At 38.4% G+C, this 16,885-nt stretch overlaps 2 protein-coding genes across 4 annotated transcripts; one reads left to right on the top strand and one right to left on the bottom strand.

The window, feature by feature from the left end:
• Nucleotides 1–475: 475 nt before the first annotated feature.
• On the top strand, nt 476–8,608 carry cct3 (chaperonin containing TCP1, subunit 3 (gamma)). The gene is made up of 14 exons (XM_016507904.1): nt 476–606; nt 1,183–1,244; nt 1,330–1,380; nt 1,498–1,560; nt 1,660–1,756; nt 2,001–2,118; nt 3,808–3,994; nt 4,337–4,486; nt 4,576–4,708; nt 4,807–4,888; nt 6,370–6,550; nt 6,822–7,067; nt 7,184–7,315; nt 8,188–8,608. The coding sequence occupies exons 1-14, from the start codon at nt 579–581 to the stop codon at nt 8,284–8,286; spliced, it is 1,629 nt and encodes a 542-aa protein (XP_016363390.1). The 5' UTR covers nt 476–578; the 3' UTR covers nt 8,287–8,608.
• Nucleotides 8,609–11,277: 2,669 nt separating this feature from the next.
• On the bottom strand, nt 11,278–15,942 carry tmem79b (transmembrane protein 79b). Of its 3 annotated transcripts, XM_016507908.1 has the most exons (6): nt 15,814–15,942; nt 14,407–15,006; nt 13,434–13,628; nt 13,063–13,285; nt 12,248–12,291; nt 11,278–12,163 (listed from the first exon to the last, which is right to left on the bottom strand). In XM_016507908.1, exons 1-6 carry the CDS (start codon nt 15,815–15,817, stop codon nt 12,096–12,098), a joined length of 1,134 nt encoding a protein of 377 aa, XP_016363394.1. In that variant the 5' UTR covers nt 15,818–15,942; the 3' UTR covers nt 11,278–12,095. The 3 variants fall into 3 exon arrangements, with proteins under 3 accessions (XP_016363394.1, XP_016363392.1, XP_016363393.1); XM_016507906.1 differs by having other exon boundaries at nt 11,278–12,291; XM_016507907.1 differs by lacking the exon at nt 12,248–12,291.
• Between the last annotated feature and the right edge of the window lie 943 nt (nt 15,943–16,885).

The raw sequence follows: 16,885 nt of genomic DNA, 5'->3' as shown, positions 1-16,885 counted from the left end.
AAAGTAGTATTTAAAATAATATTTTTAATATATTTTAAATATAATTAATTTTAGAATAAATACAGACAAATATATATATAAATAGTCTTACTTCAAAAACAATGTATTATATTATTATTAAAAGTAGATTTATTTATTAGTTTATACCTACGTTTTAGTCCTTTAATTTTAATATTACCTTATATGGTAATTTAACCTGGTTAACCATTTCAGAGTTTTTACTGTAATATTTATTTTTCATTAAAAATATTTTACAGTGTACAGTTAGCCTTTTTTTGGACGCAAATCTAAAATTAAGCGTTTAATTACTTGTAAGTAAAATTTAAGTTTTTATCTCGGAAATCTTCATCCTGACAGGATTCTTTCGAGAACTTTTCAGTTCTGCTCCAGTCTACACCCACCCACAAGCGTTACTGAGCTTTCTTTGATTGGTGGAGATATGTGTATGTCAAATGCGTCTCGCTTGCTCATTGGTCCACTGCGTCGCTGAATCCCCAGCCACGCCTCGTGGATCCTCTCCTCTCTCTCGCCGTTGTGCGCGTTGTCAGGTACCGGTGATCTAAAACCACGCCGCAAACATGATGGGCCGACCGGTTCTCGTGCTTAGTGAGTGCTTATTTCATTATTCCATCTGAAAATGCGCGAGTGTAGCTTTCATATGAGCCGCTGCTGGACTCGGTAACGGTGTGAATAAGACTTATTCATGCATCGGTGCTAGAATGCTAAGCTAACTAGCGTGCACGGGGGCCTCGCGTGTCTGACAAGCTCATGTCAGTGTTCAGATTAGTCATTGTGTTAGCCTCACTGCTAACATTGCGTATTAATAATAATATTGTTTAAGCCATTGCACCACAAGTTGCACAGTCAATAATAAAGCTGGCGCTGCTCAGTTCTCAGTCATTTGCTGGCTTTATGGGGCTGTCGGTTCTGTCTAACGGAGGTTTTAAAGTAATGAATTAGTTAGCATAAGGCTAACGGCACAGAGAGTGTGCTGACCAGAGCTGCACCCTGTTCATATGCTTAGACTCGTAACATTATTGATATTTTCTGTTAGCATGTCAAATATTTAATTTGTGTTAGATTTTAAATCATTGTTTTTTAGAATTGTTATTTTCTGAACGAAGAAAATAATTAGGGTTCAAACTGATTTAACCACACTGGTTCTGTTTCTGCTCATAACAGGTCAGAACATCAAGAGAGAGTCTGGACGAAAGGTCCAGATAGGAAACATCACTGCGGCAAAGGTGGGTCTGTTTTATTTATAGATTTTTTTGAAAGACATGTCAGATGAAACAAAATCACTAGCCTGCTGCTTCATCCTCCTTTCAGACCATAGCAGATATCATCAGGACATGTCTGGGACCAAGGGCTATGATGAAGGTGTGTTTCTGGTGTTTAGTCCACACTTATATTTTGGTGCATTGTTTATTGTAAGATGAAACGTATGATATTGCTCTAAAGAGATGTTTGATGAAATGTTTTGTTCTTTGTGCGCAGATGCTTCTGGATCCCATGGGTGGTATTGTCATGACCAATGATGGCAATGCCATTCTGAGAGAGGTGATTGTGAATACCACTCCATAAATTTGTCAAACAAAATGTAGGTTTTGTATTTATTGAATGTTAATAAAATGTTCTCTCTTTTTTTGTGGCATTCAGATCCAGGTCCAGCACCCTGCTGCCAAGTCCATGATTGAGATCAGCCGCACACAGGATGAGGAGGTTGGAGATGGGACCACCTCTGTAATTATTCTGGGTGAGGGAAAATTTCAGTTCACAGAGTCTGTGAAATTGAATGACGTAGGTGTTTGATTAAATGTAATCTTGAATAATAACTTTTGTAGTTTAGTAACATACAAATAATCCATTATATTATTATTAATAATAATTATTAGGAAAAAAGAATTGTAAGAAGTTGACAACTAACAATTAAATTAATGTTTATATGTTAATATTTAATTTGTTCAATAGCAAATCCTAACGTGCCATTCTGTGTACAGCGGGTGAGATGCTGTCGGTGGCTGAGCAGTTTTTGGAACAGCAGATGCATCCTACCGTGGTGATCAGTGCATACAGACAAGCTCTGGATGACATGTTGAACATACTCAAAGACGTCAGGTAATCAAACATACAACCAGTTTAATTGTTCTGTACGAGCTCTCAATTAATAAAGGAATAGTTCACAGAAAAATGAAAATTTGCTGAAAAATTACTCAACCTCCGATTATTTAAGATGTAGATGAGAGTTTGTTCATCAGAACAGATTTGGAGCATTACATCACCTGTTCACCAATGGATCCTCTCCAGTCAATGGGTGCTGTCAGAATGAAGTACAACTCCAATTAATCAGTAAACATTTAATGAAGCGAAATCCATCAAGACATTCTGAACTTCAAACCGTTGCTTCCCGCTAAAATACAAGTCCTCTATCCATAATATTGCTTTCTCCAGTGAAAAAGTCATTTAGTCTGAAAACAGGTGGAAACTGTTCTAATATCACAAATATGTCAGTGGATTTGATGTGAAAGGACAACAGGGGATGAACTTTTTCACTGGAGGAAATGTTGTTTACTGTATGGATTGACTCATATTTTGCATCGGTTTAAAGTTAAAATGCCTTAATTATGGATTTGTGTCTTACAAACATGCAGCTTTTCACTGCATAAGAAGTTAAATTGATGGACTGGAGTCATGTGGATTATTGTGATGGTTTTATCAGCTGTTTGAACTAGAGGTCGACCGATGTATCGGTTTGCCGATTAATTGGCACCGATAGTTGATTGCTGGAACTATCCGTTATCGACAAAAATCCATGCCGATAGTTTTCCGGGTTGCATCCATAGCTGGAGCGGCTGAGAAGGGTCTGTTGTCATTATACAGTGCGAGAGCGGCCTCTAGTGGTTGAAATCACGCGCAAACTTTCACTTGTCCTCCCATACAGCAAAATGCTTAATGTGGCATAATAACGGACTATGATAAAGACAATACAGTAGCCTATATGTCTTGTTGTTGACTCAAATTATATACAGAACAGCAAATATGAACGCGCATTATGAAATACATTAAGTGATTTTAAAAGGATCAACTCCGTACAGGCAAGCAGATCATCAAGTGTTCAAGAATAGCAGTTAAAGTGTGAGAGTATACATACAATATCCATATGTATATACATTTTATTGCTATAGCCTTTGTGTATATATTTAAAGATGTGCATCTTTAAGCATGACAGTTGAAATGAAATGGTAACACTTTAAAATAAGAGTTAATTTGTAGCATTAAGATTAATGAAAGCTGTAAGTAAGTATTGTTCCTTGTTAGCGTGTGTTAATCTCAACATTTACTATTATTATTATTATTTTTTTTTACTACTACTAGTGGTTCAGTACTGTTTTTGTTAATAAAGCACTATTTTAGTTTTTGTTCAGTATCAATTTTAAAACTATCGGTTAATTAATCTGTATCGGCCAGTGTGGTCCAACTTAGCTATCGGTATTGGCAAAATCCACTATCGGTCGACCTCTAGTTTGAACTTATTCTGACGGCACCCATTCACTGCAGAGGGTCCATTGGTAAGCAAGTGGCGTAATGCTACATTACTCAAAATCTGATGAAGAAACAAACTTATCTACATCTTTGATGGACTTGGGGTGAGTACATTTTCAGGAAATTATTATTTTGGCTAAACCATTCTGTTAAGCTGCTAATTTTTATCAGTGGATTGGTAAGGTGGATGTTGGCTAAAGTGGGCTGAAATGTTTCAGTGCTCTGGAGTCTGATAGTTTTGCTACTTCCTCCTCCCCCTCATAGCACTCCAGTAGATGTGAATAATCGTGACATGATGTTGAAGATAATAAACTCTGCCATCAACACCAAGGCACTCAGCCGCTGGTCCACCATGGCCTGCAACATTGCTCTAGATGCTGTCCGTACTGTTGAGCTGGAGGAAAACGGACGCAAGGAGATCGACATTAAGAAGTATGCCAAAGTTGAGAAGGTAGGACACAGCCTAAAGAAATATGCCTAAAGAGCATATTCTTTCTTAGTTTTACTGTATATATGCACAATTTTGGTCTTGAATGTAATCACAGAATGTTTTTGTTAACAGAAATCTTTAATCAAAATAAAATAACTTGCTCTTTTCTGATGTCACTGAAGTTGTGTGAAATATTGGATAATCTTAACCAAGAGCCAAATCTAGCGATAAGACCAATACATGATCCAGTTTGTTCTCAATGGATAAAATTAGCATAGGATCTGCAATTCATATTGACTTTAAACAAAGATTAAATGTCAAGCAATGTGTAAATATACCTAATTGCAGTTTTTGTGTGAATAGGTGCCTGGAGGCATCATTGACGACTCATGTGTGCTGAGGGGGGTGATGGTAAATAAGGATGTAACTCATCCCCGTATGCGAAGACTCATCAAGAACCCGAGAATTGTTCTGCTGGACTGCTCTCTGGAGTACAAGAAGGGTGAGAGTCAGGTGAGATGTTGTCTGAATCCACAATCTTCCTCTGAATGCTTATTTAAAAACATCTAAAACACTGACCTTTGGCCTCGCGCTCCTCTCAGACTGATATTGAGATCACTCGCGAGGAAGACTTCGCCCGCATTCTGCAGATGGAGGAAGAGTACATCCAGCAGATCTGTGAAGATATTATTCGTCTCAAACCTGACCTGGTCTTCACTGAAAAGGGCATCTCTGGTACATATGAGCATTCATGCAGTCATGTGTTTATGAGAAGCATTGGTGGTCTTTTTTTTTTTTTAGATCATGTGAGTATTAATTTGTCATCTGTCTAGATCTGGCTCAGCACTATCTGATGAAAGCAAACATCACTGCGATCCGTCGTGTCAGAAAGACGGACAACAACCGTATTGCAAGGTGCAGAAATATGTGCTTTTGTCAATACATTTTCATTTTTATTGTGTAATTCATTGCATCAATGGTTATTTTGCAAATGTAAAGCAAATCTTGATTTCTTAGTTCCATTGACAAACCTGAAAATAACAGAAAATTTCAAATTAAAAAATCTTGATAATTAATATTAAAATGTTAATCATGGCAGTATATGTAGTGGATATACATTGTATTTATATATGCCTAGTGGAGTCACTTTGATATTGCTTGTGTAGAGCATTGATGTCTCATTTGTGAGTGACAATCATTTTAAGAATGATTTGATTTTTTAATGAATTTGGCAAAATGGTTTACAATTTGGCATGAATAATGTATTAGTGAATGGAAAAATAGTATTATTTTAGTATGTACAATTGTAGTTTTTATTAATGTTTTAAATTAGCTTTTAGTTTGTTTCTTTTCATTTTCCATTTTAATGATCTTAGATTAAGTTGTATTAGTTTTATGTGCTTGCTATTTTCCCCTCTATTTTTGTTTTAAACAATTCGTTTTAAACTATTTTAGTCTTAAACATTTCAATTGTATAATTTATGAAACATTTTATTTAGCTTTTTTTTTTTATTGCGTAAACTTTTTTTTGTAGTTAATAACAATACTGATGGTTCTGAATCAAAATAACTTAAAAATCCTTAACCAATAATTTAAGGGTGCTTTCACACATGTAGATCGATTGCTTTGTTCCGAAACAGGGATTAAAATTATTACAATGTTGCTTTTTATTCTTGGTGCGGTTCACTTTCACACAGCAAAATTTCTAAACGGACCTAATTTGTTAATACAAGTCACGCGCGAGTAAACTGTTGTCTCATTGGTCAAAGTTCCACGGTTTATTTTCCGGGATTCCACTAGCTATCACGGCTGTCATCCGTCAGGATGAAACGACAACAGCTTCGCAGGCTTATTGTAGCTGACCTTATATTAATTTATAATTTTGAGCAGGAGTCCAGGATTCATCGGGAAAACATTTTTAAAATGCACCTACTAGGAAGAAGAGCAATAAGACGGTGTTATAAAATGAAAAAGTGCGCTTTTTTATTTTGAATGGCAAAGACGTGCTCACCCACAGACATTCACAGGTTCATTTTGAAGTATTAGCAAAACAACAAAGCTAATGCTTTTCACAGAACTTGCGTAATTACCCATTATACATTGTGATATAGCCTGGTTCGTTGGTCCGTTAGATCGGATTGCTTTCTCACTACAACCGAACCGCTCCAGAGTTCGTTTTCAATCGAGCCGAGACCACCTCGTTCAGGCGATCTCAGACCGATTGTTTTGGCGCGGATCCGGGCGCGATTGCCATGTTAACATATGCCCAAACGAAACGAGCTAAGGGGGGGAAATGTGCCAGGTTCCGAAACAATGGGCCAGATGTGAAAGCAACATCAAATATTTAAGGAGTGTGGCAAACTTTAACTCTTCTTCTGCTTGTCTCTCTCTCTCAGAGCATGTGGTGCACGTATTGCCAGCAGAACAGATGAGCTCCGTGAAGAGGATGTGGGTACAGGAGCCGGTCTATTTGAAGTGAAGAAGATTGGCGATGAGTATTTCACCTTTGTGACAGAGTGTAAAGACCCCAAAGCCTGCACCATTCTCCTCAGAGGAGCCAGCAAGGAGATCTTAGCGGTGAGAAAAGAGAAAAACCAAAGAAATGAGGAGACTGGAGCCACTGTTAAAAATTCATGACTATGCAATGCTCAGAGGAAGATTAATGAGGATGTTTTTTAATCGTTATAGAAAGTCTCACAAAGGTCTCTATAGTGAGAGCAGCCCTCAGGAAGAGGTGCTTAGATAATTCAACAAGCCATTTGTTGAATATTTGATCAGCTCAGCTAGAGAATCGGGATTTTGTGCAGGTTAATTGACTTGTCGCTGTTTGACTGATGATCTGTCTCAGGAAGTTGAGCGAAACCTGCAGGATGCCATGCAGGTCTGTCGTAACGTCCTGTTGGACCCGCATCTGTTGCCAGGCGGTGGAGCACTGGAGATGGAGGTGTCCCATCGGCTGACGGAGCGCTCGCGAGCGCTGACCGGTGTAGAGCAGTGGCCATACCGCGCTGTGGCTCAGGCCCTGGAGGTCATCCCACGTACACTCATCCAGAACTGTGGAGCCTCAGCAATACGAGTGCTCACTTCCCTTAGAGTAAGTGGTATTGAAAGCACCATTTTTTTTGTATTTTTATTTCAGTATGTTGATGCTACTCTTGAGTAACTCGCATTTCAGTTGGCGTTACAAAGCGTTTCTCATCTCTTTTCCAGGCCAAGCACACTCAGGAGGGCAACTCTTCATGGGGTATCAATGCAGAGACAGGAACTCTTGCTGATATGGAGCAGCTGGGGATCTGGGAACCACTGGCAGTTAAAGCCCAGACATACAAAACTGCAGTTGAGGTAAAATGGCACATGGAGAAAAACTGCTTTAAGCCCTATTCGCACAGGATTAGTATTACCTGGTGACCTCCAGTCATTTGTAATAATTGCGGAGGTTGTCTGTGATCTTAATCCCGTGCGAATCGGCCATGTCTGTAATTTGTAAAGTAAAAATTCCTCCGCAAATGACCTACCATATTTCGCCGAACACCCAGGTCCTGTGATAATATTATTCCCGTGCGAATCGGCATCTCTGTGATTCGGCCAGCATTTGGCGGGTCACATATAATTTTTTCGAGGTTTTTGTTTGCTGTGCGCCTTTTTATCCATCTTTCGCGAAGAATGGAGCTGCGTTGGAGTGTTTGATAGCATTTTGGGTGCAGTCATATCGCTACACCATACAATTTGCAGAAAGAGAAAGCATTTTCAGCATCATTACTCCAGTCTTCAGTGTCACATGATCCTTCAGAAATCATTCTTATATGCTGATTATCAATATTTGAAACAGTTGAGTCATTTTTTTTTTTCAGGATTCTTTGATGAATAGAAAGATCCAAAGATCAGCATTTATCTGAAATAAAAAGCTTTTGTAACATTATACACTATTCCATTCAGTATAATTTTTATTATTTTTTTGGGAAAGAAATTATAGAAATTAATACTTTTATTTAGCAAGGATGCTTAAAATTGATCAAAAGTGATGATAAAGGCATTTATAATGTTACAAAAGATTTCTATTTCAGATAAATAGTGGTCATATCGATATCGGAATTATATCGTATCGACCGAAATTAAGAAATATATCGTGATATCAATTTTGGCCATATCGTCCAGCCCTAGGTAGAGGTGATTTTTCTTATGACTGTTAATGGATTTTCTCGTTTTCCTCTTAGACGGCCATCCTGTTACTGCGCATTGATGACATCGTTTCTGGTCACAAAAAGAAGGGAGAAGACCAGGCGGGTGGTGCACCGATGGAGGACAAGGAGTAAAGGAAGAGGAAGTACAGAGGATGAAGGAAGAAGAGTTCAGAAAGGACAGTAATGCAGCAAATGAAGAGCAATTATGCACAAGCATTTATTTGTGGAAAACTCCATTCTCCACCACAATGTTTTCATTAGAAAGCCATTTGCACTGTTGCTTTGTGTTGTCATTAGGCCAGAAGCTCTTCTTCCCTCAATTGTTTTTCTTCCCCTCTGGAAATGAAACCACTCTGGATTGGATTAGGATGTTTGTGCTAGTATCTCTGTGCTTCACTTTGCTGGTATTGTTACTTTGCATTTCCTACCGGTGATAAATTTCAATATCAGACCATGTTGTTGAGTTTTTCCTGGGCTGAACCCCTTTTAAATAGAATATAAATGAAGGTGCTTTTTTCACAACACCTTGGTAGTTTACTATGATTATGCAATTACATTTTTTCACAGAAGCTGTAAAATTTTCAAACTTCCCCCAAAAAAAGTCACACAGAACCCTTCACATTAAAAAATTTATTTGACCGTTTAAAAAAATGTCTACATGCGTCCCATTTTCCCAAATGCAACACTTTACAATAAGGTTCAGGTAGTTAACATTAATGCATTAGGTATCATGAACTAACAATGAACAGGTTCATTTTAATTGATTAATGTTCATTCATGATATATTAATACAAATGTTAATGTATTTAGTATATGCAAAAATGAACATTAAAAGCTAACATAAAACAACAGTGACCAAAACTTTGCTGTAAATCTTGGTTAGTGCAGAGACCCTTATTGTAAAGTAGGGGTGGCGAACGTCGGTCCTGGAGAGCCGCAGACCTGCAGAGTTTTGCTTCAACCCTAATCAAACACACCTGAACAAGCTAATCAAGGTCTGAAGGGTTACTAGAAAGCTACAGGCAGGTGAGTTTTAATTAGGGTTGGAGCTGTATTCTGCAGGGCTGCGGCTCTCAAGGACCGGAGTTCGCCACCGCTGTTGTAAAGTTGCCAGCTGTTTTTGTTTAATATTTAGTGCATATTAACTAGGCACCAGGCATTAACAGAAAAACATGCCATTCTGACACATAAGGACGTGCCGTCAAACAGCATTTTACAAAAAAATATTCAAATATATTTAAAAAGATGTACGAAAAAACAAACACAGTACAGTAGAATTGTTTATTTCTAAAGCATCACCCTTAGATGTTCCTCTTGTATTTTTCATTTCATCATCATGGACAGATAAAGTATGAGACAATACTCAAGTCCAATGGAAGTGTTTAGATCGGGGTGCCCAACCCTGGTCCTGGAGATCTACCTTCCTGCAGAGTTTAGCTCCAACCCTGATCAAACACCTGAACCAACTAATTAGGGTCTGAAGGAGCACTTGATAATTACAGACAGGTGTGTTGGAACTGAACTCTGCAGGAAGGTAGATCTCCAGGACCAGGGTAGGGCACCCCTGGTTTAGATTTACTAAACATCAAACAATCTAAGGGAAGACCACCCATAAATTACATGAGCAGTTCATCTGAAAGTCTGCACAGGTTTATTGTCATTTGACAATATTTCGGATGCTAAGATGATTCAGTATTTGCATTTCAGCACCACCAAACAAGTTCCATCTGCAGTTTAGGCTGTGCTGAATGGCACTCAGACCTAATCTGTCATCAAGCATTGAATCTGTCAGCGGTCCTTGCCTAGAGACAAAATACATTCAAATTTACCCAGATTATCAGTCATGGGTTGCAATATCCAGCATTCGATATCATGCTACAGATTTGTGATATCACCCCTGGGCTCGCTCTCCTGTCTCTGGGTCCACTCCACTGTCCAGATCTAACATAAAAACAACAATGCATCAAAAATAATCATTTACGAAATGTGTATCAGACATATAAAAGGATCACAGGCAGAACCAAGGTCTGCTTCTCTTACCCATGACAGTATCACTGGAGGACAGGTGGCTCTGCTGGTTAATGAGGCTTAAGTTGGAAGGTCCTCCTGGAGCATCTGATACAGCATAACCCGAACCAGTTGGTGGATCCATATCTGTGTCCATGGCTGTTCAGATGGCAGGGGAACAAAAGATTTAATAACAATAACAACAACAATACTATACACAGGCATAGCAATAATTCACAGTGTGCCATGAAATCACACTTGAAAGTCCCCTAATGTCAGATTGACACTGACCTGCGAACTCTTCTTGCAGTTGGGAATCAGACTGAGGAGGTCTGGAGAAGGTCTCGACGCTGACGGTTCTATTTATCCCGCAGTGTGACCCGGATGCTCCTGCCTGAGGCGGGGTTTCTAATGTTCTCCATTGGCCTCCAGTGGGCACGAGCGTGCTCCTCGAGTCTGTGCAATGTGGTCGATAAAACAAGTGGTATTACATAACTCGATTTGCAACTTCCGACAGACAGCTGGCACAACCAACAGATAAAATTACTCTAAACAATTCAGTAAAATCGTTTAGGGCAATTTTAACACGTGACGAGGGGCGGGCAAACGAACACTTAGATAACGATAAACGTTTTACATACAACCATAACATTATCTCTGCGAGAACATACAGTGAATATTTAATTTCAAATTTCTCAGGAATTATTTTAAAGCTTTGTATTAATTAAATAATTTGGTAATAAGTCAAGTTATGTCATCGGTCTTACCATTGCACACGTTTTTCCTCAGCTTTCGAAACGGACAGTTCTCCCTCATTCGAAACAGACAAGCGCTGTGTTTCCTTCGGCCTCGAGATGTCATTCTGCATCAGAGCCAGGCTTATACAGTATATGATACAAAAGTAATATTATTAATACTGCTGGAGGTTTGCCGTCAACTTTCCATGTACTCCAGCTATCAAATGACAGCAGGTAGTAGGAAATACTTTTTTTGCCCTCCGACAAAAAAAAAACAAAACATTGACCTTGCTGAGCAGGCTCGAACCGAATACCATCGTATAGAATGAACTGCGTTTTTACATTTAAATTATGCACAAAAACAACCATTCACAAACTATTGTATTTGTTAAAAATGTTTATGAAAATATAAGAATTTCAGCTTAATACATTCATTTGCACTAGGCTACATAGTTTTCTTATATCTCTTTGCAGTTTTGTTTAGTATTTCATTTACAAGATCTTCTAATAGATATCTTATACCTTTACCTTTTTACAAATTTGTTAAAAATATGTCTACACTTCACACAGAGTAAACATCACATTGCCCTTAAATTACCAAAGGGAGTGGTTGTGGAAGATTACAAGTTTGGGCAGGCCTCTAACTTCACACACCACACAGTATAGTCTTAAATAAGCAAACAATGCATGAGCAAAAAAAAAAATAAAAACATACTTGTAGAATAAACATTTGGAATTTTGTTTTCTTCTTGTTGACATTCTCATCTTAAAGTAGATGAGTTGAAACCAGTATATTTGGAGCTCTTTTGAGTGATGATGAATCTTGTTCTGCATCTGCTTTGTGCTCATGTTTGGCTGCAATAAAGGGTAGCTAGCTCATTTTAATTTGTAGTTTAGTGTCTCAAGTTTCACTACACAACTTCTATTTATATGTTAGTTAAAAAAAAAACTAAAAAAAAAAACAGATTCCCCCTTTGTTCTACCCTCTTTCCTTTGACTGGATTTCTGGCAATTTCAACCCACCTGGTCATGATATAAATTTACTCAGGAAAGCAAAGAACATGAGAGGAAAATGAAATCACAGTTGGATTAAACGTTCTCAGACACAAATTTCTTATAGTCTAATTTAAGATGGCTCTAAGCCTAAAGAGATCTGGTCTACATTTGGCAGTAGCAGAGGTGTCAGATGTGGCATGTCTAGCCCCAGAACCGCTGTTTGGTTGGAGGAACAGGTGGTTCTGGGATGTCTGGGGCAAAGATGGAGCCTGCAGATTCAGAGAGGAAGATGAAATAGAGGTTGGCCACCAGCATAACCAGCATTGGCAGAAATGAGAACCCAAAGCCAACACCTCTCAAACTGCTGTCACAAGCTGCTGCAACCCAGTACAGTAATCTGTGATGCACAAAGACACAAATTAAAAGTAATTTTAAAAAGTATTGCTAGTTACACATGAAATCTCTGGGATTCATAATCTAATTTAAACCTATAAATAAGGTTTATTATTTCAGAAAATAAAAAAAAGAAACAAGTACACAAACATGGGGGGAAAAATTTAAACAAAACATGAAAAATATGTAAATTAATCACTAGGGTTGTACCAATATATCGTGCCACAATATATCACAATACAAAAATGCTACAATACGTATCGCGGATAGCGACAATATGCATTGAGTCTAGTTCACCCAAAAAATAAAAGTTAAGACATATTTAACTCATTAAATATGGTAAACCCGGAAGCTGAAAAATGTTGTTTTATATGTCTATATCATTTTTTTATTTTTTTTTATTATTTCCATTTTAGTTTTAGTTATTTTGGTATTTTAGGTTCAACTAAATGAAAATGTGGCCTTTTAAATAAATAGAATTTGTTTTTTATATATATTTTATTTAGTTCATATTCTATTTTTATGTTATTTATATTTATGTAACGACAATGTTGTTTTTATGGTTTTGGTTTTAGGTAACTATAATAACCCTGCTTACAAGTAATAATCTTTTCCCCCAGTGATGTTTTTTTTTGTAATTTTCCCCAGTAAGACTTTACATGGTCTTATCGACCTGAATTGTGTGTTTCTTTATACTCCCATTAATTACTACCAAATTTTGTGGCGCTTTCTAAAGCAGAGATTTGGCCTTGCAATTTTAGGAGGGATTTCATACCTGCCAAAGGCAAAAACGATGGTGAGAAGAGGAACTAGTTTAAGCAGATCCTGATTCAGGTAGGCAGCCATGACAGCCAGTTGGAGGAAGTAAAGCAGAAAGAGGGAGACGGAGTCCTCCACATAGCGCTGGTGAACTGCCACCTGCTGAACTTCCCTCTCCCCCTCAAACCGCGGCTTCAAGGATCGATACCACAGACGGGAGACACCTAGTACCAACATACCTAAGAGTGGAGGAAAGAACAGAACAACCATTTCCAAACAGCTCCCTTTGATTTAATTATTGTGCACTGAAAGAACACAAAGATACACTGTGTTTATCAATGTCAAGTCATCTCAGAGTCAAAACAGACCCAGGAACTTCCTGCTCACCAAGGACAATAGGTATGACTGCAAAAACAGAGCAGCGCAGTGTGTAGACCAGCCGTAGGGGGGCACTGTCGAGCAGAGGAGCATCAAAGGGCAGGAAGATGTAGCTGCCCCACACCAACAAGGGGAAGATCAGGGCAGAGGTGAACATGGATGCACCCAGTTTAAGAGCATCACGATTAGATCCACCAAAGCCACCTGAGAAACACAGAGAGACAGGCTTTTCATGCTTCTGTAAAAGTACACTACCATTCAAAGTTTGGGGTTGGTATGATCTTATGCTCAAGAAACATTTATTGTAGAAAACAGTTGTGCTTCTTAATATTTTTGTGGCAATCTGATTTGTTCATTTTTTAATATGCAACTTTCAAACCTGAGGGAGCACAAGTTTGCAAAAAGCCAATTTGGTTTGTGAGATTTTACGTAAAATTGTTAAAAGTTAGGGATGGACAGATATTAAAATTCTATACTATTATGTGTAAATACATTAAAAACAAAACAAAACAAAAATCAATTATTTAAAAAGTCTGAATTATAAAAGTGAATTTAGCCATCACAATATCATAAAGAACAATATGAAAAAGGATATTCATTTTGAGTTCATTAAATATTACATTCAATAGTGTTTTCAAGTTTAAGTGAGCAGAAGATAATGACAAATGTAATCTAAATGCAAAAATAGCAGAAAAGAGTATGCACAATAACATAACCAAAATTATGTTTACATTTACATTTTGGCAGACGCTTTTATATAAAGTGGCTTACATTTCGTTCAAGTATATATTTATCAGTTCATGCATTTCCTGGCAAATGATCCCATGATCTTGGTAGCGCCATCCTCTACTGTTTTAGCTACAGGACTGTATATCAGGCTACACCAATAAATTCTCTAATCTCTAATATCAGTTCATAATATGGTACAAATATATTGTGTATTAAAAGTTACAAAACACATAATGATTTAATCTGATCTTACAGCAACGTGATTTGGGTGTGATGGGCCAGTCGTTGTAATACTCTTCTAGTGGTGTTCCATGTGTCTCCAGGAAGGGGCTCCTCTCTTCTTCTTCATCTCTCCAGTGGTCTGCAGCCTCCAGCTGGCTGGTGGAGAGCAGGATGGTGATGCTGGGGCTGAAGACTCGGGCTGCGTTCTCTGGCATGATGTTCACCTCCTCCACCTCTATCTCCGAGCAGGTGCTTTTCACTCTGTTTCTCAGCTCAGTGTCAGAAACACTTTCTTTCCCTGCTTCCATCCTCCTCCATCCCTCACCTGTCTTCTCCTTCTCTCTCAGCCCATATTCCTCCCTCTCGCACTCCGTCCGGCTCACTCCACCCTGGATTGAGATGCAATCTGATTTAACGCTTGTGCTCTCTCCATCCTTGACTGGCAGAATCTGTGGTTCGGGTTTATTCTCAGGCCACTGTAGGGTACTGGGTTCCATATTTGCAGATTTGATCATTTCCTCTTCTTCCTCCTCAGTGCTGTTCACATCCTTTGTTACCTTGTCCACATCTGCTACCCACTGAGGAGTTTGGGGCACCGCTGCTGGCCCAGGAGGGCCCATGGCCACTGTCCCTAGGAATCAAAACAGAAATTCTGGCAATGAAAGGTTTGGAGAAGCTGGCAACAGTTTGTCTGAGTAATTTTGTAAGAGGTTTACATTTTGTGAAAGGACATCTTCTGGAACCAAAATGTAATAAATTAGAAGAAGAAGAAATTATGAAATTCATTATATATCAAAGCACAGCAAGAACTTGATTATCAAATAAACAAATAAAAAGCTAATATCACCCTAAAAATTTACTTATAATACTTAGTTAAATTGTTCTATTTTAAGCTAGATTTAATTAAATCATTAACATAGTCAAACTAAATTAACGATGACTTCTATAAAACAAACTTCATGGCATTTGTCATGAAAAAACAGATAACAATATAAAAAGTACTAACTACTGTAAATGATTCTGACTGTAAAAGAAAATTTATTTCCCCAATCTATCAATACTGTGAATATTTCTATGTAGCACGAAACTACGACATTTAGCCTTAATAGTGTCAAAATTCTTCGATTAACTCGCAGACGAATAACGTTAACTGAAAGCGAACAAACACAACTTGGACAGATAATCACATCAACGGAGCGAGTTCAGAAGAACCACTTAGTACGACAGAACTTATTCTCAAACTTCTTGTCTACACGACACATTTAATCTTTATTGTGTTCAACGGGCCTTATTTTAGTAATGCGAAGAAAATTCCTTAACCAGTCCTGTCATTTGTTATGTCAAAAAGCTAAAACTCTCTGAGCGACACGGGTTGAAGAACATCTTAATTTAACACCTCAAGTAAACAGATAAAACTTTCCAGTGTAACATTACTCACCCATATTTCAGGACAGGATGTAGTTCTTTCGGTATAGGTTTTCCTCTACTATATTGAAACTCCCGTAGTTTGAAGTTCAGGTGTGTCCAGGTTAAGTTTGTTAAAGGGACAGTCTCTTAAAGGGGAGGTTTGTTTGTCTCTGCCTGTCATTTCGCGCTGTAGCACTAGGTGCTGCTTATACACTGTTAAACTAATTAAAGCCTACGGAAGTCCTAAGAAGCTATGGATTATTATTATTTTTCGTTCTTGTTTTCTGTTGATCACAACTTCATTTGTGATCTTGACAAAATTATTTTCTTGTGATCATGACTTAATTTTCTCGTGATCTCGAAATAATAAAGTTTTCTCATTATCACGACTTCTCGTGATCTCGACATAACAAAATTTGTTTTCTCATTATCAAGACTTATCTTGTGATCTCGACATAAAATTAGTTTTCTCGTTATCACGACTTAAAGGGGTCATATGATGCGATTTCAATTTTTCCTTTCTCTTTGGAGTGTTACAAGCTCTTGGTGCATAAAGAAGATCTGTAAAGTTGCAAAGACTAAAGTCTCAAATCCAAAGAGATAGATATTCTTTATAAAAGTTAAGAGTCAGCCACGCCTACCTAAAACGGCTCGTTCTAACACACCCCCACATGTCTACCTCACTATGTGGGAAGATTTGCATAACGTCGCCCAAATGTTCACGCAAAGAAAGAAGGCGTAACTTTTATTCTCGCTGTAGTATTGTTGTTGCCGCCGCCATGTCGTGAAGGCGCTGTGTGCTTCGTAGTGAAAGCGAAACTACTTTGTTTGGCCTTCCAAAAGTGGACGATATCTGCTTCATCATGCCTGGAGCTGATCCGTGCTGGTCGCTGAGGAAATACAACAACTTTGCGCTGCGGATCACTGGATCGGCTTTCACCGTGGACGAAGCGGAGTCCAGCCCGGAGTCGTCACATGTCCTTCCGGACGCTCCTTCGTTGAAATTGCCGGCCGCGCCGTTCTCAAGCCAACCCGCCTCTGCCCACTCTAACCCTCCGGCCGTTCCTCACGCTAGCCCCTGGCCTCTGCTCACTGTAGGCCGC

This window comes from Sinocyclocheilus anshuiensis, unplaced genomic scaffold (assembly GCF_001515605.1).
Source record: "Sinocyclocheilus anshuiensis isolate Anshui unplaced genomic scaffold, SAMN03320099.WGS_v1.1 scaffold702, whole genome shotgun sequence".
Classification (NCBI taxonomy): domain Eukaryota; kingdom Metazoa; phylum Chordata; class Actinopteri; order Cypriniformes; family Cyprinidae; genus Sinocyclocheilus; species Sinocyclocheilus anshuiensis.
The sequence above is the reverse complement of the archived record's forward strand: the minus strand, read 5'-3'. Positions and strand labels throughout refer to the sequence as shown.